Source organism: Miniopterus natalensis, chromosome 18, assembly GCF_054644295.1.
Source record: "Miniopterus natalensis isolate mMinNat1 chromosome 18, mMinNat1.hap1, whole genome shotgun sequence".
NCBI classification, from domain to species: domain Eukaryota; kingdom Metazoa; phylum Chordata; class Mammalia; order Chiroptera; family Miniopteridae; genus Miniopterus; species Miniopterus natalensis.
In genome coordinates this window covers 35,110,933-35,135,377 of record NC_142098.1, presented here as the reverse complement: position 1 = coordinate 35,135,377, position 24,445 = coordinate 35,110,933, and the positions used below count along the sequence as shown (strand labels likewise).

At 47.3% G+C, this 24,445-nt stretch overlaps 1 protein-coding gene across 2 annotated transcripts in view; it reads right to left on the bottom strand.

The window, feature by feature from the left end:
• HNRNPUL1 (heterogeneous nuclear ribonucleoprotein U like 1) overlaps positions 1 to 23,246 on the bottom strand; it is a 28,914-nt gene extending 5,668 nt beyond the window's left edge. The window contains exons 1-10 of one of the 2 annotated variants that reach the window (XM_016209236.2): positions 22,901 to 23,246; positions 19,287 to 19,409; positions 17,125 to 17,281; positions 15,362 to 15,435; positions 13,722 to 13,861; positions 11,842 to 11,941; positions 9,990 to 10,102; positions 5,235 to 5,501; positions 3,909 to 4,031; positions 3,677 to 3,805 (exon numbers count right to left, since the gene is read on the bottom strand). In XM_016209236.2, coding sequence (XP_016064722.1) covers positions 3,677 to 3,805; positions 3,909 to 4,031; positions 5,235 to 5,501; positions 9,990 to 10,102; positions 11,842 to 11,941; positions 13,722 to 13,861; positions 15,362 to 15,435; positions 17,125 to 17,281; positions 19,287 to 19,409; positions 22,901 to 23,195 — 1,521 coding nt within the window. In that variant the 5' untranslated portion in view covers positions 23,196 to 23,246. The remainder of the gene's footprint in view (positions 1 to 3,676; positions 3,806 to 3,908; positions 4,032 to 5,234; positions 5,502 to 9,989; positions 10,103 to 11,841; positions 11,942 to 13,721; positions 13,862 to 15,361; positions 15,436 to 17,124; positions 17,282 to 19,286; positions 19,410 to 22,900) is intronic. The other variant, XM_087826710.1, reaches the window with a different exon arrangement.
• Positions 23,247 to 24,445: the final 1,199 nt, after the last annotated feature.

Here is a 24,445-nt window from a genome sequence, read left to right as displayed (position 1 = left end):
GCCAAGGACTGAGCAGACAGCAGTAGTTCTCAGCAGAGAGCCAGGAACAGCAAGTCTTCCTGTAAGGTTTTTGACTTCACCTTCAGAAACTGAATGCACTTGGGAAAGCGACTGCGGACAGTCACAGGACAAGGGCTTTCAATGGTTGGGCTTTGCACTTTAATCCTCTTTGTTCTCCACACTTCGATTTACAAACCCATCCCCCAAAGTAATACAGGCCTTGTTTTATTTAGCTTCACAGATGCTGTGTGTTTTACTAATTGAAGGCAAGACCCTCAGCCAGCAAAAAGATCATGACTTGCTTTATTTCGGCGGTCTGGAACAGAACCCGCAATATCTCAGAGGAATGCCTGTATGTGCTCATCATAAAAATTCAGAGTACAAGGTATAAAGGTTAGAGTAAGAATTTCTTTATCCACCTACTGCGTTTTACTTCCTAGAGATGAATTATTAAATGTATTTCTAAAAACATCTGTGTGGTTTTTAACATGAACGGAATCATACTATACATACTCTTCTGAAGTTTTTTTCACTTAACATTCCTCTAACATTTTTCTGTCCCAGTGTTTTCTTTTTTAACTTTTTTTTTTTTTTTAATATGTCTTTATTGATTTCAGAGAGAGGAAGAGAGAGGAAGAGAGATAGAAATATCAATGATGAGAGAGTCATTGATCGGCTGCCTTTAGCATGCCGCCTACTGGGGATGGAGCCACAACCAGGTATGTGCCCTGACTGGGGATCAAGCTGCTATCTCTTGGGTCATAGGTCGATGCTCAACCACTGAGCCACACCTGCGGGGCCCCAGTGTTTTCTTTTAGTGGCTGCATAATATTTATAGAATGGATATCATAGTTAACCAGTCCCTCTAACAACTGTGTGGATTGTTTTTATCAACAATGGTTTATTCTCTAAAACATCAGCCTCACCCATAAGTTTCTAACCAGGAGACCTGAGAAGGCAACAGCTTCACAAGGCCTTTCATTGGAAGTCACTCACCCAGTGCCACACGGGTGTGACGTGGCCAACTCAGATTACAGCCGGGGTGTGCCAGGCCATCCCTCTGCGAGGCCTGCCTTGGTCAAGGTGGCTCTTGCTCTGGAGGCCTCCTCATAGCACCCACTTAAGGAAGCTCTCCTGCCCAGTGGGGATGGGAGGAACAGGGGTGGAACACACTGCACTTCTAAAGAGCTGGCCTCTGTCCTGGGAAGTGGCTAGACTGAAGGATGCCTTGTAGGACACTCTGGAACTGAGGTGTGGAGAACCCTCTTGGAGACCGTTTCCTAGACTGCATCTCCCTCCCCATACTTGTCGGCTTGGGGAAAGGAAAGGAAGAACGTCTAAACTACACCAGCAGAAATGCGAATACTTGCCTTTCCTGGAAAAAAGGGAGTTAGCTGCCGGCAGCTGTTGCCACAGCAAACACAATGAGGTCAGAGACCCTGGGTTGGCCCAGGACTGCTGTGGTCACTGGGGGCTGCTAGTGTCTGTTGCTAAGAGACCAGCACAATAGCTAGATCAGCTTTTTCCAGCTGTGTGAGCTCCCCCTGCCTAGCTTCTACTTCTGCCAGTCCCACCCTGCTTGAAGATGCTGACTCTAAGAAGGTCTGCTGGGGCTGTGTTCCCTGACTCCTGGCCACCCCCAATCTCCAGCAATGTCGGCCAAAGGACAGGAGTTTGGTTTCTCAGAGGAGCTGGATTGGTAGTTTTGGTGTGTGACAGCCTGGGGGAGTAAGGGAACACAGCAGGCTGCTCACAGCCAGATTCTATAAGAGTCCCCTGACCCATGTCCACTCTCACTTGTCCCTCTCCTCCACAGCTCAGTGGGATCAGGCTGGCAGTGGGAGAAACCTGGCTGGATCCCAGAGGAGCAAATTTAACGCTGGTGATAAAGAGTTCAGTCTGGGTTCACAGTAAGGTAAACCCATGTGCAGTGTGAGAACTAGCTGGAGTGTCACAATGGAACTGGCTAAGGCCCTGGGGACAAGGAGGGTGAAGGAGAAAAACACCCCTTTCTCCCAATGCCTGCCAATAAGAGGTGGTCTGGGCCTCTGCTCTCGCCCTGGGTTTGTTTCGGGCTAGGGTTGAGCAGATTTCCTCTCCCAACACCTAACTGCCTGGCGAGATCATTTAAATTAGTCTAGCCCTGGCTGGTGTGGCATAGTTGGATGGAGCATCGTCCTGTACACCAAAAGACTGTGGGCTCGATCCCTGGTTGGGATGTATGTGGGAGGCAACCCGATGTTTTTCTCTCTCTCCTTTTCTCTAAAATCAACAAACAAATCCTTAGATGGAGATTTAAAAAATTATAAATTAATTTGTGTATCAAGAACTATCCAACAACATTTTTTCTTTTTTGTGTTGAAGAACTAAGTTCTTACTATGTGCTCCTTTCAAATGCTGGATACAAGCAATTGTTTCTTCAACTGTAAACACGGATTACAGTTTATTATGAAAACATGTAACTTAGGACCGTCAGATGGAAGAGATGCATAAGGCAAGGTTACGCGGGAAGGGGTGCACCCACCACTCTCCCACATCTCCACATGTTCATGACCTAAAGCTCCTGCTCAGTTGTTTTGTATAAGATGCTTACTCCTATGCACAGGCAACTTGGTCCCCTGGAGTTTCCAACCACCATTCTGGTGAGCCAAGCACCATCACAAGCTCTACCCTCACCAGGAGCCCTCAACTCCCAGTAACCAAGTATCCAGGGCTACATGTATGGAAGCACTCCAGTAAGGCTGCCAGGGCAGGGGTGCTACTCACTTTGCATATTTGTACTTTCACAGGTTTTTAAGAAAGGATGAATGCAAGGCTTGGGGGACGGAGGTTTGTTCACAGATCCCCAAACACAGGATGTGCTACAAGAGAAACCCTCAGGACACATGTCAAGAATGAGGTCTCATAGGTGGTAAACATGAGGAACTCCTCACCCCAAGGCAGGGATCCTTAACTAATCCTTAACTATGTTTGGGTCACTTCTACTTTTGAGAATATTGAATGCCACAGATGATCTTCCCATTCTAACTCAAAACTGTCTAGTAGTTGTTGTTTTTTTTAAAAAGGACACACCTGCACCTGCATACAAAATTGCGTTTAATTTCAAGGATCCCAGATAGCCCAATGTAAAGAACCCTGCTTTTAATTTAAACACAGGCACAAAATACGTGACTTAGATATGTACCTGACAGTCATAAAAACATGCTAAGAGAAACTGGGACATACATATTCTATAGAGTAATTAATAATCTCCAGCTACTGTGTGCCAGACCCTGTGTTAGGTATGCAGGCATCATAATCTCCATTTTACAGACCAGGAGACTGAGATTTGACAGATGAAGTCAGCTGTCTGCAGACACACAGCTAGGAAGTAGCCGGGCTGGGATTTAAGCCCAGGTCTCTCCGGCTCAGAAACCCATTCCCTTTCCATTTCACTAAATAGCTCTCAGCTGATGATGTTCTGTCACGCTGCTGACAGCCTTTGGTAGGCCTGGATCACCACCTCCGACCCCACCCACACACAGGCTCAGAGAGCTGTGCCATCACGTGTGGCTGACCCCTCTACCAGCACTGCAGTCCAAGAGCATTATGGTGAAAACTAAAAGGACAAGAGGGTGACATCCAGGCACCCACAGGCCTCTTCCCTCTCAAGGGGCACAGGGGTCACAGTAAGTACCTGGTCTAGGATATAGTTGCGCTTCTTGCGGGCGGCAATCTGGATGAGGCGGTTGAGGCACTGGGTGGCCTGCTGGATCAGGACATCCCAGCGGCCGGCGTAGTTTCGCTGCCGGCGTAGGCCCATCACCTGTGGGCAAGGGGTGGTGAGGGGTGGGTGGTGCTGGTTGTAGGGCAGCACTGGGGGGTGGGGTGAGGGAGGTGGCTAAGGAGAGACCAGGGGCTGCCCTTACCCGCATCTTATCCATGATGGCATTGGTACCCAGTATGTTGTACTTCTTGGAGGGGTTGGAGGCTGCATGTTTGATGGCCCACGTGGTCTTACCAGCAGCTGGAAGGCCCACCATCATCAGAATCTGTAAGAACAGCACAGGGAAGGGCACTGAAGCAGCAGCAGGCTGTGGCCTGGCAGCCTGGCACTACCCTGACTGGCTGGTGACCATGAAGGTGACTCTAAACCTCATGGCCATCTCTAGGAAATGAAAGTAATAGCTTCTACCTCAGTGTTCTTGGGATTCAAAGAGATGAGGCTCATTAAATCCTCAGTAGATGGCCTGGCATGGGACGAGCACAAGACCAAGGGCTGTCATGAGCATTTACATTTTGTTTAGCAGGATTCAGTGGCCTCTGACAGGGAAAGCCCAGGGAGGGCCATGCACTGGGACTGGAGCACGGAGTGGGCACAGAAAGTGGTACAACCTTCCTAAAGTCTAAGATGGTGATAAAATTTACATATAAGGACAAGCATCATATCTACATCATATCTAATTAGTACATTGAGGATCTGCAGAAACCAGATGCAACCTAAATGCCCAATAAGAGGGAAATGGCAAAAATAGGTGTTCACAAAATAATGTTAAGTGAAAAGGGTCAGCTATCAAAATGTTTATACCGTAAGACCTCAATTATAAATGTGTCTGTGTATGAAATAAGCACTTAGCACAACAAACAGGGTAAAATCTAAAACTTTAGAAGTAAACTTATTTGTGAATGGTGAAATGAGAAACTTTAATTTTCTTTGTATTTCTTAATTTTCTAAAGTAAACATAAAATCACTTATATATCAGAAAACTTGAGAACAAAGATCACCAGTACAGCTTCTGCAGCCAAATCATTCCCAAAGCCAGTTGTCATTTGTTCTTAGGACAGCTTCGAATGCATGTGTGAAGCTGCACAACCTCCTTGAAGGACACTCTACCAGGAAATGCCTTCATAGCCTTTTCTGCCAGGAGGAAAGCCTCCTATTCCAAGATTCTGACCTCACCCAAGGAACAATGTGGCAACTTCCTTTTGGAACCTTTCCAAGATTAAAACCTCTTACTATATCCCCTCCTTCTTTGGCCTAAGCCATACCCACAGCCCTCATCTCACTCTCGATGCAGCTTTCAACTGAGTCCAGCCCTGAGGAGCCAGGAGGATGAGGGCCCTTTCTCTAAGGTTACTCATGCAGGGAGGTGGTGCTGCTTTCACCACACCCAGCAGCCGTGTCTCCCCTCTGCCTTAGCAGTAAGGTGGCCCAGGAGAGACAGCCATCTATTTAGTCTTCCAGGACAACTCACCTCACACTCTGACTTGGTCTTTGGTCCGACAGTGCCCCGGATCCGCTCACTCAGGGGAAGGTGCTGGATGAATGTAAAGCCAGGAAGGACAGAACAGTAGGGTTCTGCCCTCTGCCCGAAGTTGAACTCCACTGCGCAATTCTTCACCAGGACATGAGGGTAGAGAGCCTGGCCCCCCAAGGCTTCCTTCTGAATTCGGAAAGCGATGCCCATCCACTTCCCATTCTTGGTGAAGGAAAGTTCCACATCATTTCCACATTCAAAGTCCTAAAAGAAAAAGACAAAGGAAGAGAACCTTAAGCCAAAGCTCAGCTGAAGACACTGGGAACCACAAGTTAGAGCAGATGCACGGAGTAGAAACACAGCCAGCTTCCCTGATTTAGCTGTAACCCCACCCCTCAACACACAGATACAATGAACAGCACCAGGGAACAACTCAGATAATGTGCAGCCCAAAGTCCTTGCCTAAGACCCAAAGGCTGGTGGCTGCGAAGCATGTAATATTAGAAAGGTCCAAGTATTTGAGCCTTGTGCCTCGCCTGGGACGAAGATGAAGGAAAAGGCGATCCTGTCCATCTTCAACCCAGCAAAGGCAGACTGTGAAGATAACAGATGGAAAGAACGCCATGGCAGGGCCTTTTAAGTCAAGTCCACAAATGCATTCACTTGTTTGACATGTGTTCTCCAAGTTCCTGCTCTTCCTGGTGCGCATGTCTATCGTGATCTGGATCTGACAAAGATCAGGGCCTAGTGGGGAACCAGGTAAGGGCACTATCCTAATTCAGTAAGAGTGACTACAGAAGAGCAAGATTCTCTGAAAGGAGGGGACCTGTAAGACAAGTCCTAAATAACAAAATGAAATGAGCCAAGGTTGGGGCAGGAGGAAAGCCCTAAAGAGAAGTTGTTTGTGTACAAATAGGGCAGTAAGAGAACACAGGGTCAGACTGGCTGCAAAATGAAGGATGAGGGGAAGTAGTTTCAGGTACAGCTGGAGAGCCAGGCAGGGACCACATACCTTCATTCAGCAACTATTCACTGAGTTCCTATGCGCAGCTGAAATTTAGTGGTTGACATTCTGTTTTGGAAGGTGGGCTGCTTCAGCTCTACCATTTACTATTAAAAAGGGAAGGCCGCCCGGCCGGGCATGGCTCAGCGGTTGAGCGTCAACCCAGGATCCAGGCATTCGGGGTTCAATTCCTGGTCAGGGAACATGCCCGGGTTGTGGGCTCGACCAATGACTCTCTCATCATTGATGTTTCTATCTCTCGCTCTCTCTCCTTTCCTCTCTCTGAAATCAATAAAGATATATTTTAAAAAATAAAAATAAAAAAAATAAAAAGGGAAGGCCATGATAAGATTCTACAGTGCACAGGGTTGTCCTAAAGAGTAAGTGGGTTAGCGCGTTTACTCCACAGTGAGCACACAATGAATGGGGGCTCTCACTCCAAGATGCCAGGCACTGTGCTGGGCTGGAATGTGGCGAGGAGACATGGCCCCTGACTCAAAATGTGAGGGTCTCTCTGTCACCTCAGGAGTTAGGACCTCATGCTGATGGCAGAGCAGAGCCCCTGACTTGTTTCAAATAAGGAAGTGGCCTGGTCAAAACTGTTTCAGAAAGATCGCTTTGGGTGCAAGGTAAAGGTTTATAATTAAGCTCAAAACTTGGAACCAGACAGCAGACTAAAGCAAAGTACAAATTCAGATTCCTGATTTAAAGTACAAGATGTGGTATTCTTTCCTTATGACTTGCCCTTTAAGGAAGTAAAAGCCCTTTCTCCCCAGGAGCTTCCTTACCACCCTCCTCAGTGCTCACAGGGCACAGCTCTATACAGTCCTTTATATCTGTTGCCTGTAAGTATCCACACAGCTCAAGACCACACAGGGCAGACATGCAATCATTTGCCAGATTGAATCCTGCCCCAATCCCTGCAGCATAGTCTTTGCCATGTCTGCTCACTTGAGCTCAAGTGGCCCAGGTCACCTTTGCTCTAACATGGAAATGAACATCATGGGGATTAACCTTCCTTATGGCCACCAGCTTTACTATAGGAACTTATGTTACACATAATCCATGCAACAAATCTACCAATGACAGGGCCTTCTGTCCAAGAGGCACGTGTAGTCCTGTTACTCTTGCTAAAAGTCCTGGTGCCAGTCCAAGGCTTCATGATCCAAAGTCCTTAGGCCAGGCATTATTCACAGTGCGCCATTTTTGTAGCCTCATCTGTCATGTCTCCTTGTGGTCATCCCCGAGGTACCACATGTCAAGGCTGAAATGGGCTACACTGTTCTCTCTACCTGGAAGGCTGCTGTCCCTTTTGTTTTGTGAATGTTCGTAACTCGAGATCTGACACATGTCCTGCCCCAGGTTCCCTCAGGTCACTAATTTTTACACCTCCTCCAACCTCTCACCCTGAGCCTTTTTAAAACTTACGGCATCCTTTGAACAGAGGAAACTGCATGTGCAATCTTAAAACCAGAAGTAGAGACGACATGGTTGAAGCACAAGTCAAGGCCTGGAGTTCCAAACTGCCACACTGACAGAACCTCACACTCAGATGGGACAGAGTTTGGGGAACACTGTCACACACTAGTGATGTGTTAAATTGTGGCAACCTCTTTGGAGTGCACTCTTGGTAGTAGATATCAAGATTTAAAACTATATCTTTGACCCAGAAGTTACGCTTTTATAAATAAATACAACTATATTTCCCACAAAAATGTAGAGATGTGCAAACTGCTCATCCCAGCACTGCTAAGCATGCTCCAGTGGGAAATGGGCCACACAGGAGACCATGTGTGGGGACAAAAAGATCTCGAAAATATTCTGATTACATGGGAGAAAGATAAGCTGTCACTGCAGCATCAACCACTTCAGCAAATAACTTTCAGAACCACCAATAGAAGTCTGGATGAACTAAACCAGGGTGAACTGACACCTTCATCAGAATACTGTGTAGACACTAGGCAAGAAACTGAGTGAATGTCCGCTAATAGGGGACTGATTATATAGATATGGTTGATCCACACAATGACTACAGATGATACAAAAGAACAAAGATGTCCTCTAGGCAGTGATATAAAAAAGATCTCTAAGATATACAGTTAAGAAAAAAAAATGCAGAGTAACACGTGCAACCACGCTACTTTTTGTGTAAAAGAAGAAATCCTGAATATCAGTGGAGGAAGGTATACGTAAACAGTGGGTGGTGGCGAAGATCTGAAGAAGACTATACTGCATACCTTTTAAATTTCTTGGCATTTTTGCAAACCATGTGAATTTATCAACTATTCAAAAATGTCTCTAACTCAGTTACACTAACAGGGGACTGATTATATAGTCAGGCAGACAGGGAGAGATAGCCAAGATTTACTGTTAAGTGGAAAAAAATTCAAGGTTTAGATAGAGTATAAAAATGGTTAAGAAAACATGTTTTTTTATTAAAAAAGACAATGAGGTCATGAAAGACAAAGATTGAGAAACTGTTTCAGACTAAAAAGATATGACAGGAGAATATAGCAAGTGATCCTGGATTAGATCCTGAACCAGAACCAAAACTGCTCCAAACAATATTGTCAAGACAACTGACAAATGTAAATGTGGACTGAGGAGTATATAATAGCATGACATCAATGTTAAATTTAATAACTGTACTGTGGTTAAATGTACGCTGAAATATCTAGAAATAAAGACATGGTGCGGGAAACCTACTCCCAAACAGGTCAGACAAAATCATATATATTTGTGAAAATGGTAAAGCAAATGTTATAATCTGGACAAGGCTCTATGAGAGTTCTTAGGGCTTTAAGTTTGAAATTATTTTTAAAGTAAGAGTAGGGGGAAAAAGGAGTACATGTGTATAAATCTGAGGGAAGGAGAGGACAAGACCAAGAGGAAGCATCCACCTGGGTAGCCACTCCTTGCTAGGGTCTCGTGGCACATTTTACAAACATCTGTAACTCCTAAGATAACAGTAGTAAGTAGGATTTATTGAGTCCACACCATGTGCCACACATTACTTTAAGTGCTTCTGGTAGGTTAACTTAATGACCCCACCCGAAATTCTGAGGTAGGTGCATAGATTCTCACTTAGAGTAGACTGAAATACGGGCAGGGCTAGTTGCCCTCGGCTGTGAGTGGAAGGGCAGGGCCTGGGTCTAGGGAGACTGGCCCCAGAGCTGACAGCCAGTCTATAGTGCTGTGTGGGTCACTGTTCTCAGGCACTGAAGGTTGGCAGCAGCTCAGGCACGCCTATCTTGTTCTGTTTTGCACCCACCCTTGCCCTCGTAAGGCAGTGCACTGTAGGAAGCCTGCCTCATCCGATGTGAGGTGAAGGAAGAGAGAAGTTTAGGGATGAGAATGATGCCACAGTGGGGCAAGACCAACACCACTGTCATCAAGCAGACAGGCTATTCGGTAGCAAAGAAAGATAAGAAATTCCTGGGTTTAAAAAATGTCACTCTGGTATCTAGGGATGGAGAAAGGATGTGCACACCTGACAACCCCAAACCTCTTCAAGGTGCCATCTGACAGGTTTGCACAAAAGGCCAGGCAGGCAGGTAGAATGGCAGATTTTTGCACAAAATGACAGTAAACATTTCAGTCTGTCAAAGAGAGACAAAGAGGTATGGCGAGAGTGGCTGGACATGGTGCAGACAATGGACAGAGGTATTCTGGGAAAAAAAAAGTCTGCAGGTCCGCCTGATAGGACCAACATTTGGTTCTGCCAACTCCCACAGGCTGCCAGCACTCACCGCAAAGCAGCCAATCACATCATTCTCTGCAAACTTGTCTCCGTAGTTTTCAAATCGGCTATTGGTGGACTTCTTCCCAGTGCCTCCATAGCCATAGGAGAAAGGCTCTTCGCCTGACGAAAGAAATAGGCAAAGGCAGGTTAAACCTGCGATGGTCACAACAGCCTGTATGGTTGTTACACGCTTTTAAAGAAAAAAATAATTTTCTTTACTAGTTTACTAAGCAGATGCTTTTGGGGGGGAAGGCGAGGAAGGTTATTGAAGGGAAGCCCTTCATTGCATATGAAGAACTACTGAGGGCTTGATGGGTTTAAATGTTAAGTCTGGGAATAGGAGCTGAACTGAACTGTTCTGCACAGAAAGGGAGAATATGGAAAGAAAGGGAGGGGGAGAGAGGAGCTGGGACAGAGGAAGACTGTGTGCTGAGATGCAACCCTTCCCCGTTACACTCAATATTCAGTCAAATCTAATGGCATCCATTTTTGGTGCCAGGGAATTTGGGCAGCAATCAGTCAAGAGGCTGGGTTTTGCTTCTGGAAACCACAAAGTCTAACTCCTGGGAAAGACACTGGATTTTCTTAGGCTACAGAACTGGGGGCTAACGCACTCTGACTGAGATCCCAAGAGCCATAGATGACACCTGGATTATACAGAGATCCTTGGCCAGGAATCCAAGGAGCATCCTGCCAGAAAAGCAGGAGCCAACAAGCATGAATTCCAGGCCCAGTTCTTCTATGAACCAGCTGTGTGACCCTGGACATCTGTTTGACTGTTCTGAGCTTTGTATCTTTATCTGTGTCAACAACCCACCACTTACACCTCAAAACTGAGACAAAGATAAAACGAGATGACAAGCAAGTCTTAAATGAAAAGCATCAATATGTATCAAAACGAAAACTGTATACTCCTTTTTACCTAGCATTTTTACTTTCAAGAATCAATCTTAAGTGGTCAGAACAATTACATACAAGGACAGCTTAGCTGTCTAACAGTAAAAATTGCAATCAATCAACTTAAATGACCTACAAAACATTTATAAATAAGTAAGTGCTACAACTATAAAGTGGAAAATCATGCAGTGGTCAAAAGCTATACTTATTTACGAAAATATGCCCACTGTATATTAAGTAGGGAAAAGAAATTAGGCTTCAAACTAGTATGTGACCCAGTTTGAGATACACAAAGAACACAGTAGATGAAAATGTTAACCCTGATTATCTCTCAGGTTTAGGTTTTTTATTTTTCCTCTCTCTGTATGGCCTGAATTTTTACAAGGAGCATATATTATTTTTGTAATCAGATGTTTATATGACCAAGGCAGAAGGTCTCAGCATTGGTCATTGAAATCAGTCACTTGGGGACAGTCATTGAGGCTTGGGGTCCTAGGAAATTCAAAACCTCTCACTGGGCAGCCCCTGCCTCTGCCAACCAGCCCTGCAGGGCTCCACTATTCCCTGCTTCCCTTTTACTCTGGGTTAGGCTCTGGATAGAAAATCCTAGACAGAACTTAACAGTGCTTGAGAAACTTATTTTTATTTTCAGCATGGTTTGAGGACAGGAGATAACTGATCTTTTTTTAATGAAAGAAAATAGTTTTCTAAAGAGAACTTTGGACCTGATCCTAAAAGATGAAGGATAAATTTTTCATAGAAAAGTTGTTATATAACTGTGGTCCACCCAGTTGAATCTTGTTTGCCCACATGGGCAGCGGCATATATGTAATCCTTGTATCTGTTCCACCTCAGGCTAGTTCTGTTGATTCTGACACTGGGAAGAGAAATTTAGGAAGCTCAAGAATCCAGGGATAGAGGCAACTGCTCTCCTCTGGACTGCTTGGCTGCTCTCCCCTTACCTAGCTGGGTGCTGCAGGAGTCAAGGGACCAGCCGATACGGACAACATGCGGGTCAGGCTCTGTGGATGGAAGGTGCTTCACGGAGATTTCCTCATTGATCTAGGGACAGAGAACAAGAGGGCTCAGACTGATTCATTCTCTGGAGGCTGGTGGTTTATGAAGCAATACAGAGGGAAGCACAAGTACATTAAAAACAGCAATGATTTTTGTTGCTGGGGAAAAGGCGTCTCAGCTGTTCTGAAACCAGGGCCTCTGAAGGGCTCAGCAGTGCAGGACCAGAGAGATAGATATGTCAAAATGCAGTCATTTTTATTTATTTATTTAAATATTTTATTGATTTCAGAGAAAGGAAGGGAGAGGGAGGGAGATAGAAACATTGACAATGAGAGTCATTGATCGGCTGCCTCCTGCACGCCCCCTACATCAAGCCTGCAACCTGGGCACGTGCCCTGACCGGGAATCGAACCAACAACCTTTCATTGCACAGGACGCCACCCGACCACCTGAGTCACACCGGCCAGGGCTCAAAATACAGTTACTGTTAGTTCTATTACTTGCTGCAGGGAAAACAGGTACTCATAATATTTGGTGTAGAAGGATAATTGGTACAGTGTCTTTGGAGGGCGATTTGGCAGTATCTATTAAAACCGCAAGTGCACAAGGTTGTACAACCCAGCAGTTTAGTGCGGCATTGTTTATATTACCAGAAACAACAACAGAAACAACCATCCATAAGGCACTGGTCACATTATGGCACATCCACACCACAGAATATGATGCTGTAGTTTATAAAAGAGACAAACCTAATGCACTGAAATGAAATGTCCAAAATAATAGTATTCAAGTAAAATAAGCAGAAAGGCTAAAAAGTGCCCTCTGAATTAACCTCTAAGTTAGAAATTATACTGCCTAATAATGGTATCTATTTGAGTTAGTTTGTGGCTTCTGCAAAGGTAACCTACTTCATTGACTTTCAAATGCCCATTTTTCACACATTAACATCTCCAAAATCAGGATATACATTGGATGCGATAAGAAAGCACTGTCAATTTCATTGGCAGTGTTCTTCTATAAGTAGCACACAAAATGAGTACCTTACAATCAATGGTGTCTAATAGTCAATGAAAAGTGATAACCCTAGGTCTCAGCTTCCACCGCTATAAAATGGGGTAACAGTTCCTATTTCATGATGGCACCATGAGGATTAATGGTGATATCTGTGCAAAGAGCTTGGCAGCATATCTAGTGCATGTAAAGTGTTCTATAAATATTAGCTATCAAAAATGTTTTGATATACAATGGAGAATACACAAGAAATTGTTAATACAAGTTATCCCTGCAGTGTACAAAGGGGACTGGAAGGACGTGAGCATAATTTTTGCTTCCCCCCCCATATTGTTCTGTGCCATCTGAACTTTAAACAGAAACACATTATTCTCATAAACATACCCTGACACAGAACTGTGGAGAGATGACGGTAGAGGGTGGCCTGGTGGCAGAACATTTCTTTGCCCTGCTCTCCCTCTAGCCTCCCTCTAACTGGTGCTGCATGAGTCCATTCTTTCTAGCTCACTTTTCTTCCAAACAACTCCTTTTCTCAGTTCTACAAACATGTCACCCCCTAGAGTGGTTGACTGTATAAATTCCATCAAGGAAAAATTTGCTTGATGAAGCAAGGTATGGTAGGCCTGCCTTTCTGATAAAGTTTGTAGCAATGGTATAGTTCTCTTAAGTTCATTATACTTTTTTTGCTTGGACACAAAGTCTATGCTCAATCAATTCTCTTAAAATTGTGGGTCTGACCAAGGTGGCTGATGACAGGCTATTCCAAAGGATGGACCTGCTTTCTGTCCCTATCTTCTCTGTTGTTCCCACTCACCTTCATCTCGAAGCACACACGGCCCCTTCTGACCCCATAGCTGGCACGGGCTCCTGACCACAGGTATGCAAAGCCCTCGATTGTAAGCGGGTAGCCACTACTCCGATCTCGAGCCACCTTGAAGTGGAGGTCACAGTTATCTGTGGAGGAAAAAGCCTGGAGTTGGTTGATGTTTTAAAGGTCCCAGAGAGACATGCACAGGCAGAAATTAAGTTCCCTAAGAGTGTTAACCAGGAGTACACAAGCTGACGCACTGTGGGGACAGGTTTATGAGAAACCAGCCACCCCACCTAGCCAATCTCCCTTTTAGGAGAAAGAGTATGGACCACTGCAAACTGGCCTGCACAGGATCAAAGCAGCCACTTCACATAGACACTGGGGTTCTTCACTGGATGGGGTCCAAGGACGGCCATTGGGAGGCACCTTTGGAAATTACACACAAATGCCTTTTACGAAGATGTACACTTGCTAGGGTTAAAGTCTATATTCTCACCAGTTTCAAAGGATTTTATGATTTAAAAAAAGGCTAATCCCCACTGCCATTCACTTCAACCATCTCCGTTCTAACTCTACCAGTTTGGGAGTCAGACTTCCACCTTCAATAGCTGTACAAATATGACCCTGATTGACACACAAGCCACAGAAGCACCACAGGCTCTCAGCTCCTGCCTAGGACTCTCCTGCTGTAGCTTGGACTCTTCCCACTCTTCAAGGAGCCAGCCATACCTCTAAGAATCTTTCTTGACTCCATCCAGTAGGCTCTCTCTTTCCTCTAAAAGCTAAGTGCCATGGTCTGTACATTTGGCATTTGATCAGATGCTGCTTCATGGACCACTGCCACGCAACACTTTTTTAAAAAAGCTGGGCTTTACTCTGGGTATACTGTTTTTGAGATCTTGTGATAGAAGGAACTGCTCTATAAACATGAGCTATGCAATAAAATACATGAATAAACTGTTGTTTACTTTCTGCTGTTGAAAAGTGCAGTGTTTTTAGACCTGATTTGGCTTTCTGGGTGCATTTAAAAAGTCAAATTCATAAGCTCTACCATTTTGGTTCTGTCTTAGGAGGTCTGAGGAAGGATAGGACCTCTATAATCATTCCTCTAAGTGTTTAGATGTGTAGTCAAAGGGAAAGCCATTTATCCAGTGGAAAGAAAACTGAACTAGAGGAGAGAGAGCAGGGCCGGCCAGGTTAATGCCTCAGAGAACAAAGTGGCATTGGTTTCACCAGGAACGTGAGCAGCTGATGGAAACTGGGGAACTGGTCGACAAAGAGTTAAGTTTCCCCAGCAGCACTCAGGTTCCCTTCCTGATTAGATGACAACCCCCAATGTGTACAGGGTGTTCAGGGTTTTCCAAATTGCTCTCGTATCCATTCTCTGTTGAGTGTCACTGAAAGCCCTCTGAGGTATTAGAGTAGGAGTGCTCCTCCATGAAGAGAAGCTCAGAGAAGGAGAATGAGTTGCCCAGGATCCCACAGTTTGAGCCGGGAGCAGATCTTCTGTCTCCAAACCGTCACCCTATCTGGACTTACACTGGCTCTGGATGGTGCCAGGCTGAGATTCATTCTGTGAAGGTCAAGGCACAGTTTCTAAATACTAACTGGAAGCAGAATCAGACAGGCACACAAGGACTCACATGTGTCAATGGCAACAAGGGTGTCATCAAAATCATCTTCATCCTCTTCAGCGGGAGGCTGAGGAGACCGACCCCTGTATCAGAAATAGGGGTTAAGTCACATGAGAGCAGCTGAACAAGCACAGAGGAAGGGAAATGAAGGTTCTGCTGGAAAGAACAAGTGGCCTTCCTGGATTTCAATTTGTTCCCACGGAAGTTAGCAAAAACCCCCTCTGTAACACTATATCCTCACAATGAGAGCAATGACTGCTAACTCCTAGGGTACAGATAAGGCCGAGAGGGCACGCTCTGCTAAAGAGGGCCATCAGAATCATTTAGAGAACTTTTTCAAAGAAGACTCTTCTCTCACACCCCAAGATTCTGACCCACACCCTCTGCACACCTCCACAATGAACTGTTACTGAAGGGAAGCTGCAGTAGCCCAAAGGGTACTGGGCAAGGAAGGGGAACATGCAAAGGCTTAGATAAACTGCAGGAATTACAATCTGTCCACATGCCAAGCTTCCTACACTCCACATCTGAAAGGATATGAAATGACCCATTTTTCAGTTTCTTTCTCTTTCAAAAGTGTCCTAAATTATGAACAAGATTCATCTTCCTATCAAAACACTAAAAGAAGACTATATTAAAATACTGCTGGTTTCTAACATATAGGAATAAGGGAGAATGGTAGAAGGGTGGGGTCTAATGCTCAGGGTCCTGCCTGGGACAGTCTGGATGACCCTAGTCCACTGCATGCCCAAATCAGGCACCCTACAACCACCTGGCTATTGGCACTCCCTCAGCAGCAGGCTTTCCTCTGGTGGAGTGCCATTCAGCCCTGCCAGTCCAGGGCTAGTACAGAGCCTGATCAAAGAAAGAGATCACACGGTGAAGCTTTCCCTGCCAGCCTGGACCACAGCAAGCTCTCCTCCTCTGCTCTGTGGGGCAGTAGGAGAAAGTGGAAGAGGTGAGTTCCATGTCCTAATTTTAATCATAGCCCACGAGACCCAGACTCTGTCTTAAAGAGAGTCACGGCTACTTAGAAGATGGACTCCCCCAGTAGAAAATAAAATGTCATATGACTAGTCCAGATGAATAGAGGAATCGTCATTCCTACTTTGTGATCAGAAAAGGTTTCACACAGGGGCCAAAGGAGGGAAGAAAGGAGGGTACGACTGGACCTGGGGTGAAGGGGAGGCTTGTCAGAAAAGAGAAAAAGCAAATAATCAGGTCAGAGAGGCCACACCCTTCTATGAGCTCCTGACACTCATGCGTACCGTTGTGGCTCACTTGTGCATGTGTCTGAGTCCCTATATTGGCAACAATAGAAAGACAAACCCACTGCTCAAATCATTTCTGTCCCCAGTGTCCAGCCCAAAGGTGAAAGCACTACGAGCATTGACAGTGAATGAATGAGTAGATGGATGAAGGGGATGTGTTTGAGAGAAGGGCCAGGAAATAGATCTTTTTTCAACTAAGGGATATTGAGCAGCCATTAAGAAGAGGACACTGTGCAGGACTGCAGGGCAGTGGGGCAACGGACTGAAAAGGTAGGCTGGCATCTTACACGTGAAAGCTAAGGTGTTTGGACTTGACTCTGCAGGTAATGGGAAGGACCAAAAGTTTTGTGAAGTTGAATCTGGTACTGGGGGGAGAGGGCGAGGGCAGGGAAAACCCTGCTCTGCCTGCCCCTTTTGGTTCGTACAAAGGTCCCAGCAGGCACTAGGCTACAGACATAGAGGCCTACTGGAACAAGGCTGACTACTACATCACACACTCACCTCCTATCCTCTCGGTGTTCGAAGTAGCCCCTGCCCCGGTTTTCTTCGTAAGGCCTCTTGCGACTCTGGAACTGCTGTCTGTCTGGCTTGAACTGAGACGCTTCAGGGGGGAGGAAGCTGGCGGGTGCTTCCTGCTTCATCTCTGTCTTTACTTCCACTGTCGGGACAATTCCAAATGGTCAAGACACTCGGAAACTCCTGGTATCAGTTTTCCGGTCCCCTTTACCATAGGAGATGCTGGCGAGATCCTGACTATACTGATGATGGGCTGGGCACGGGCAGCTTGCTGGGTTCCATGGAAGCCCGCAGAGGGAACCAGAAGGCTGGGCTAAAGGATAGGGTTAGGACAAAGGGAGCCCAGGGATGACCAGCCAGGCACATCAGCACTGGCAGCTGATGAAGTGACAGTTATCAGTCAGATAACTCAGGCTTCATGGGGAGATAGAGGAGACTTCAGCACTAAATAAGGACGAGCTCTCTAAGGACCCACCAAAAGGTGGCATGGCTGCCTTTGGCTACTTTGCCAAAGGGCCCATGAAAGTTGGAAGCTACCCTGACCTGCACCCAGTGGGAGGAAACACTAGAGGACTTCTAAGATCCCTTTAAACTGAGATTCCACAAACCTACATTCTTCAATTTTTCCTCCCAAAGAATTGCTGTTTCAGTTCTTACAAAGCTTCTTCAGTCTTACAAGGGTGGGGGGGGTGGGGGGGTGTCAATTTAACAGTGTATTGTCATCCTGCAGTCAACTCCACTGGCTTTAATCACTCCAGAAGGGAGGGTCTTCACTTAAGCCAGTCCTTAGGTGTGATGGCCTCAGCCCATCACCCTACAAGTAGGATGTCAGGATGGGATAACGTGCTGTGGACCACAGGAATGGCCCGGACTTAGGCAGACTTCAAGAATCAGTGCCTAATCGAGAGCAAACCATGGGCTCAGCCTAACTTCACTTCTCCCATAGTGCCCACGCCTGATGCTGTGGATCCCTTACACCTACTCATCTCAGCCCTCAACCCAAGACAACCTTGGATCACTCCCTAGCTTTGGCATGCAGACCAAATTTCTCAGAGAAGTTCTCCAAGACAGGCATGGTGCTCACCCCTCTTCAGGGCCTCTCTGAAGAGGGCACAGCACTGAGCTCACAGGAGGACCTAATAAATGTCTGTCGATAATAGCACAAAAAATACTCTCCTTGGGCCAAATGATCCCACAAGTCTCACAGAGCCTGACATAAATCTGCAGTTTAACCTACATTTATTAAAATCCTGACCCACCCACAGGAATGTCTGGGGATTTCACTTTGAAAGGAGCACAAGACTAGGAGTCAGTCCAGTCTGTCATTACTCAAGAGTGGAACCTAGCTTTCCAAACAGTAGGACACAAATGGTGGGGAATACAGTGTCCCAGGAGCCAGTTGCCTGGGTTCTAACCCCAGCGCTGCCATGGGACAAGCCACATCCCCAATCTATAAAACAGGGAGAGAAGTGGATTACACCTGTATTTCCCAAACTGGCATAACGAAGAACTTTGTTCTGCAAAGAAATATTTATACGTTTAGGAAATCCTGGGCTTAAACCACACGACAGAATTTTTTTCAATCCAGGACTTCTCAGAGCGTTTAATGTCTAATGAGCACAGTGACTCTCCCAGAGGTGGTAAAGCATATGCACATTTCCAGATGTTTGGCCAAGGAACCCTTTCTGAGAAGTCCCTAATGACATGTCCTGGAACAATATTCTTCAGAGCATGGGAAATACCTGACTAGATCTAGAAGGTCCTTTCTGGCTTCCATGTTCTAAGATTCTAAATAAGACCCAAGTATTTGCTTTCAGGTCTAAACTCTCCAGGGTGCTGACACTAACATCTGAAAACATAACCAGGAAGACTCCCCTCTCCTAACACCTAGGAGAGGGACTAAGTTCTTTCTTTTAAAAGAACCTTGCCAGAGTGACAAAGCCCACATGGAAGATGCGAAGTCTCTGGCAAGATGGGATCTAGGTAGAGGGTAAGGGCCACATATACAGGGTGGGGAAAAAGTAGGCTTACAGTTGTGAGTATGCAAAACACAGTTTATTCTTGTATTATTATTGTATTATTTTCCATACAAACAACTGTAAACCTACTTTTTCCCTACCCTGTAGATACCACATGCACTTTCCTACCTGGGCGATAGGCCTGCTGCTGCTCCGTTTCCAGTGGTCTCCTCTCATAGCCTGACTCGTTCTCTTGTTTGATGACCTGGGTCTCATAGAATTGGCTCTGCCTGGTAATATTGTCCATGACATCTTAAAACAAAAAACCGCTAGTTAGAAGGGTTCTTCTTGGGACTAGAGGTGGCTTTCTTATGCTACCCTGAGACAGTCAGTCTGCAAGAGGCTAACAGGTATGACAACACCTTTAGATTGAAACCTATCTGGGCAGTCAGAAGCCACAGCTGCCTGAGGATGTGCCCTCTTACCCCTCAAAAGGTTGAATATCAATCTGTGACTGGGTTCTACAGAATACCAATACCAATGGAAGCAGAACTGCTCTGGTTGAAGCCAGGAGACAGGAGGATCAGAGAAGGGGTCCAACTTGCCCTTGCCCTCTAAGACCCCACTCCAGGGTAGAAGGCAACTAGACAGACACCTGGGACTCTGGAGCATAGTTAAAAAACACACCAGCCTAGCTGTTTTCTGACAAGGTATAGTGCTTAGGGAGCTGCCTCCAGGGAACAACCTTTAAGACTGTTTAGAGCACAAACCAGTCCTCTGCCCAGCCCAATTCATTATTCCCCCTGCACAGCCAACTCTCTTAAAGATGGTCTTCCACTCTGTCAATAGCCGCAAAGATAAGGGATAACCATCTCAGCTGAAAGGGAAATGGGGAGAAAGGAAAGAATTGTTAAGAAAACAGGAAGCAGGGTAACACTGGCCTTCAGAATCATCAGAGGTAAGTCCTGAAATATTTGGAGTTTGGTGGGAAGGGTTTGGGGAGGGTGTCCTGTAGGTCCAGGAGGAGCTTAGTTGAGGGGTGGTTAAGAATAACAATATTAACTATTCATGGAGTGTGTACTACAGACCAGACCCTGGGATACAGCTGAGAATAAACTTGCTCCACTGAAGCCTTCAGTTTAGAGACAGACCACATTAAACAAATACTTACACACACAAAACTAATTATGACCGTGTTAAGAGCTACAAAGAAGTACTAGGAGCTAGGACAGGGACAAAGAGAAGTAACGAGAAGTGATGAGGAAGGAGAGAGCATTCCTGGGGTTGGGAATAACACATGTGAAACCTCAGGGGCGAGACTAAAACCAGAGTAGCAAGCCTGAAGTTTCCTCAAGAACCTTGCAGACAAACCCAGAAAGAAGTTTGGAAACCTAGGATGAGAGGCAAGCAGGCTCTCCACCCCACGGGCAAGCTCAGCTAGGTGCTTCTAGGGCCCTGTGAGTGACTGTGCCCAGACCAGTGAGGCACACCTACAGGGAAGGAGAAACTACTCTGCCGTTTGCTTAATGATTGGATCCTTTCTCAGAGGACAAATACATCTGGGCACAAACCAGGTGCAGCCCAAACAGAGGAAAGTCACAGATCACATGGTTTGTAACAGGTCTGTTTACCAGAGCTGAAGGAAGGGATAGAGGGGAGTATGAACAGGGGCTCAAGGGTTTTGTTGTAGGGGGTAGAGGACAGAAAGAAATAGTGTGTCTCCTTAACTGAACACAGGGTGCCCTTTCACACTATGTTTCTCCCAGACTCCAAGCACAGTGCTCTTCCCACAAAGCCTCACATCTCTCTTCCAGATAATCTCTCCTGGGCCTACAGAGGCAGCCTTGCTGAAAGAAGCTGTGATTCTGGGGTCCTTCTCCACTCTCTAAAACATCCACCTCCTAATAACAGGCAAGCCCAGTGCTAAGCTCCTTAGACATGTGATCTCATTCATAACTATCCTTGGGGGGCACTATTATTACCCCTATCTTACACACAAGGAAACCAGGGTTCACAGAAGTGAAATAACTTTTGCCCAAGACATGGAGCCATATTCAAAACAAAGCCTGTCAGAGTCTAGAGTCTGTGCTCTGAAGCACCTAACTCACTTTCCTGAGAAACCTCTGGCCACTGGCCCTTCTTCCTAGGCATTCCTGCCAGGGGCTCTCCTGCCCTAGCCCTGCACGCTGGGCCACTCAACTGCTCCTTCCTTCACAGATCTCTTTAATGGAAAGTATTCTTCCAAGCATCTGGGTCCTGGACAATCCCCAGGCCACCTTCCACCCAAAATCTACACTCAAGTTGCCCCCCTCCAGAAGACCCCATCTCTTGTGAAAAGTAAGTACCCAGTACTAATCCTAAGTCTTGTCTTCCCTGACCTCCTTGTTCTCATTCCCTCAGCCCCCAGGCCCAGGGTGCCCTCTTTTCAGAGAAATTCCACAAAGCCTGGATGCCAGAGTCTTTTCTACTTACTCCTGAACCTCTCTGATCCCTTCCCCAATCCTGCTAGTAAGCGACCCTTTTCTAACTCCAGATTTACTCCCTCCCATCCCAAGGTTTCCTCTCTTCAGACAATCACAGGTCTACCCTGTCCCCTCACTCCAGTCATACCTTCTGGGCGACAGAGGTTCCCTGCTACCTCTTCAGCCACCCCCTCCAATCCCTAGGCACACAGATAACTGCTTTAGGGACCAGGGAGACACTCAGCAACAGAAACACTCTCTCCACTCCACCCTGAGTACCCAGCACACCCCCCCCTTTTATTTCTCCTTCCACATCCTACACTCTCCCCTCCCCCATATTTGCTACACCAGCTACATACTCCTGTGCTGAACACAAGGACCCTGTCCCCCAGATACTCCAACGACTTCAAACTCCAACTTGTTATCTGCCCCACCCGTTTTCCACACTCTTAATCCAAAATCATTCAGCAGTGGCCACTGAGTTATCTGTCCTCAGAGCCTTGCCAGCTCTAGACCTCTAGGTCCCTTGTTCAGTGAAGCATCCTCCCCTCCCTTGCCAGCTTCAGACACCAAGGCTCCCTGTGCTTCTAGAAGTCAACCAGAAGATCCCCAGGTTTCCCTGCATCAAAAATGCCCCTGCTTCAAGGTTAGCCTTCAGCCCTGGATCTCAAGAGTCCTCCAGGCCATCCTTAGACAGATGTGGGTCTCCCACATCCCCTAAATGCTCATCAGCTAAATACCAGAGCACCTAGTTCACCAGAATCTCCCTCGCCAGACAGCATCACCTCTATCTCACCAACTCATCCTAGCAGGAAACGAGACTTCCCGTTACCCCATCCAGCAGCAAACTCCAGGATCCTCCGTCCTCAAAACACTCCCAGCCCTGAACATCTGGTCATTCCTTCCCCAGCCCTGAAAGCACGGCTCCTAAGGTTCAACACGCAAGCTGGGCTAGCACGGCCCCCAGGCCCACCCAGCTCCAACCCCTAGGATCACCATTCCCAAGACCCTCCCTGGTCCCCAAGAGAAAACCTCTAGTTCTTAAGACTCCCTTCGGCTCCAGAAACCACGGCTTCCGGTCTCCGAGCCCTCAGCTCCAGAATCCTCTACACCCGCCCCCACCCCCGGATTTTCCTCATCTCCGAAACTGAGAGCCCCCATTCCCAGTGTCTCCCCTGCACCGAATGCCAGGATCCACCCTCCAGTCGTCCCGAGGCCCTTGTCCCCAGATCGTTTTCCGCGACGGGTAGCGGGATCCCGCAGGCGCCAGGCTCCCGCGTCCCACAGCCCTCTCTCGGCCCTGACTCTGGGCTCCCCGGTCCCCGCCCCGCGCACTCTCACAATGTCCGTCCGGCCCCGAGTAGCTGCCAGGCTCCGGGTGCGGCTGCAGCCCGGGAGGCGGTGGCTGCGAGGTTCCCTCCAGCTCGGAGCCCCCCTCGGTCTCGACCTCCTCGTTGTTGTGCCCGGGTAGCTCTGGTTCGTCGTCGGCCTCGAGCTCCCGCTCGTCTTCGGGCTCCTCGGCCTCCAGCGCCGCCTGCAGCCGCTCAGCAAGCTCGGCCTTGAGGCCCCGAGTGTCCAGGCCGCGGCGCTGCAGCTCTTCCCGAAGTTCATTCACCTTCAGACGGCGCACATCCATGGCCCGGGCCCCCGGGGCGGCCCCGAGCCCGGCCCGGCCTCCCGGGGCTCTGTCCCCCTTAAACCTTTACTGTCAGGAGGCGAGGGGGAAAGGGGGGGGCCCCACTCCAATGGCCGAGGCAACTCAAAATGGCCGCCGCCACCTCCCCCCCCCCTTGGCCCATGCTATGCAACATGGGTGCCAATTGGCCACTGCGTGGGGGGCAACGGGCGCGGGCCCTAGACTCAGCCAATCAGAGAGTGGCTTTCAAAAGGTCGTCAATGAAAGGGCGCAAGAGCTGCCGGGGAGGAAGCGTTGGCCTACGTCGATTCAGCGGCCCCAGCGGAGGGCGGGAAAAGACGGGAGGCGGAGCGAGCGGTGATTGGGTAGTGACCCTGCGCTCGCTCCCGTAGGGTCAAATGGGGGAAAGGGAGTAAAGATTTGAACCAATCAGCGATGAGATCTCAGAATGAGCGCGCCCCACGGCCTTTCCGGAGCAGCCCCTACATCAAACTAATGTCTCTGTAACATATCCTGATTGGTCTAGATCTCCCGCCCCTAGAGGAGCCCAAGCGGGTAAATCCACTAGAACCAATGAAATGGAGGGTCAACAGACACCCCCCCGTAACTATTGCCTTTAAGAAGCCGGAAAGAGAGGAATTCACGAGGGACCGGCCCCTTGCCGTTAGGGCGGTTTCAAAACAATCTGTCCACCAATCGCAATTATCTCACTAAAGCTCGCACCGCTGGATCGCTTTAGGAGAAGCAAACCAGCCCGACCATTCTTCAGCGGGCGGCCTCACAAATTTCACTGTGGAGGGAGGTATATGATTAAGTATATGATTAAGTCTATAAGTTACTCTTGATCTGGAAGATACTCGTTGCCTTTATGCAAAAAGCAACCCTTCGACTTCAGTGCGTCCTGAAGGTTTGATAATAGAGGCCAGACTAACAACGGAAGAAAAGGTGTAAAGGAAATCGCACCCTCTCCGCTTGATAGGAAACGTCACAGGGCGTCTCTTTCCACGACGATAGCTTCTTCGCTGCCTCCTTCCTCTGTGGTTGGCATCTTATGTGGAATGGGGGCCCTGCACGTGACCACAGAGCCTCCAGAAGTTGGGGGGGGTCTCTACCCCAAATCCTTTAAATGGCTGTTGAGTGTATCTGGCTGTTTGACGTCTGTACCGAGAAGCTCAAGCACACGGGTCGGTAGCTAAGCCTCACGCTGCTAAGTGCAAACGCCACGGGTTCACAGTGCTGAACCCTGCACC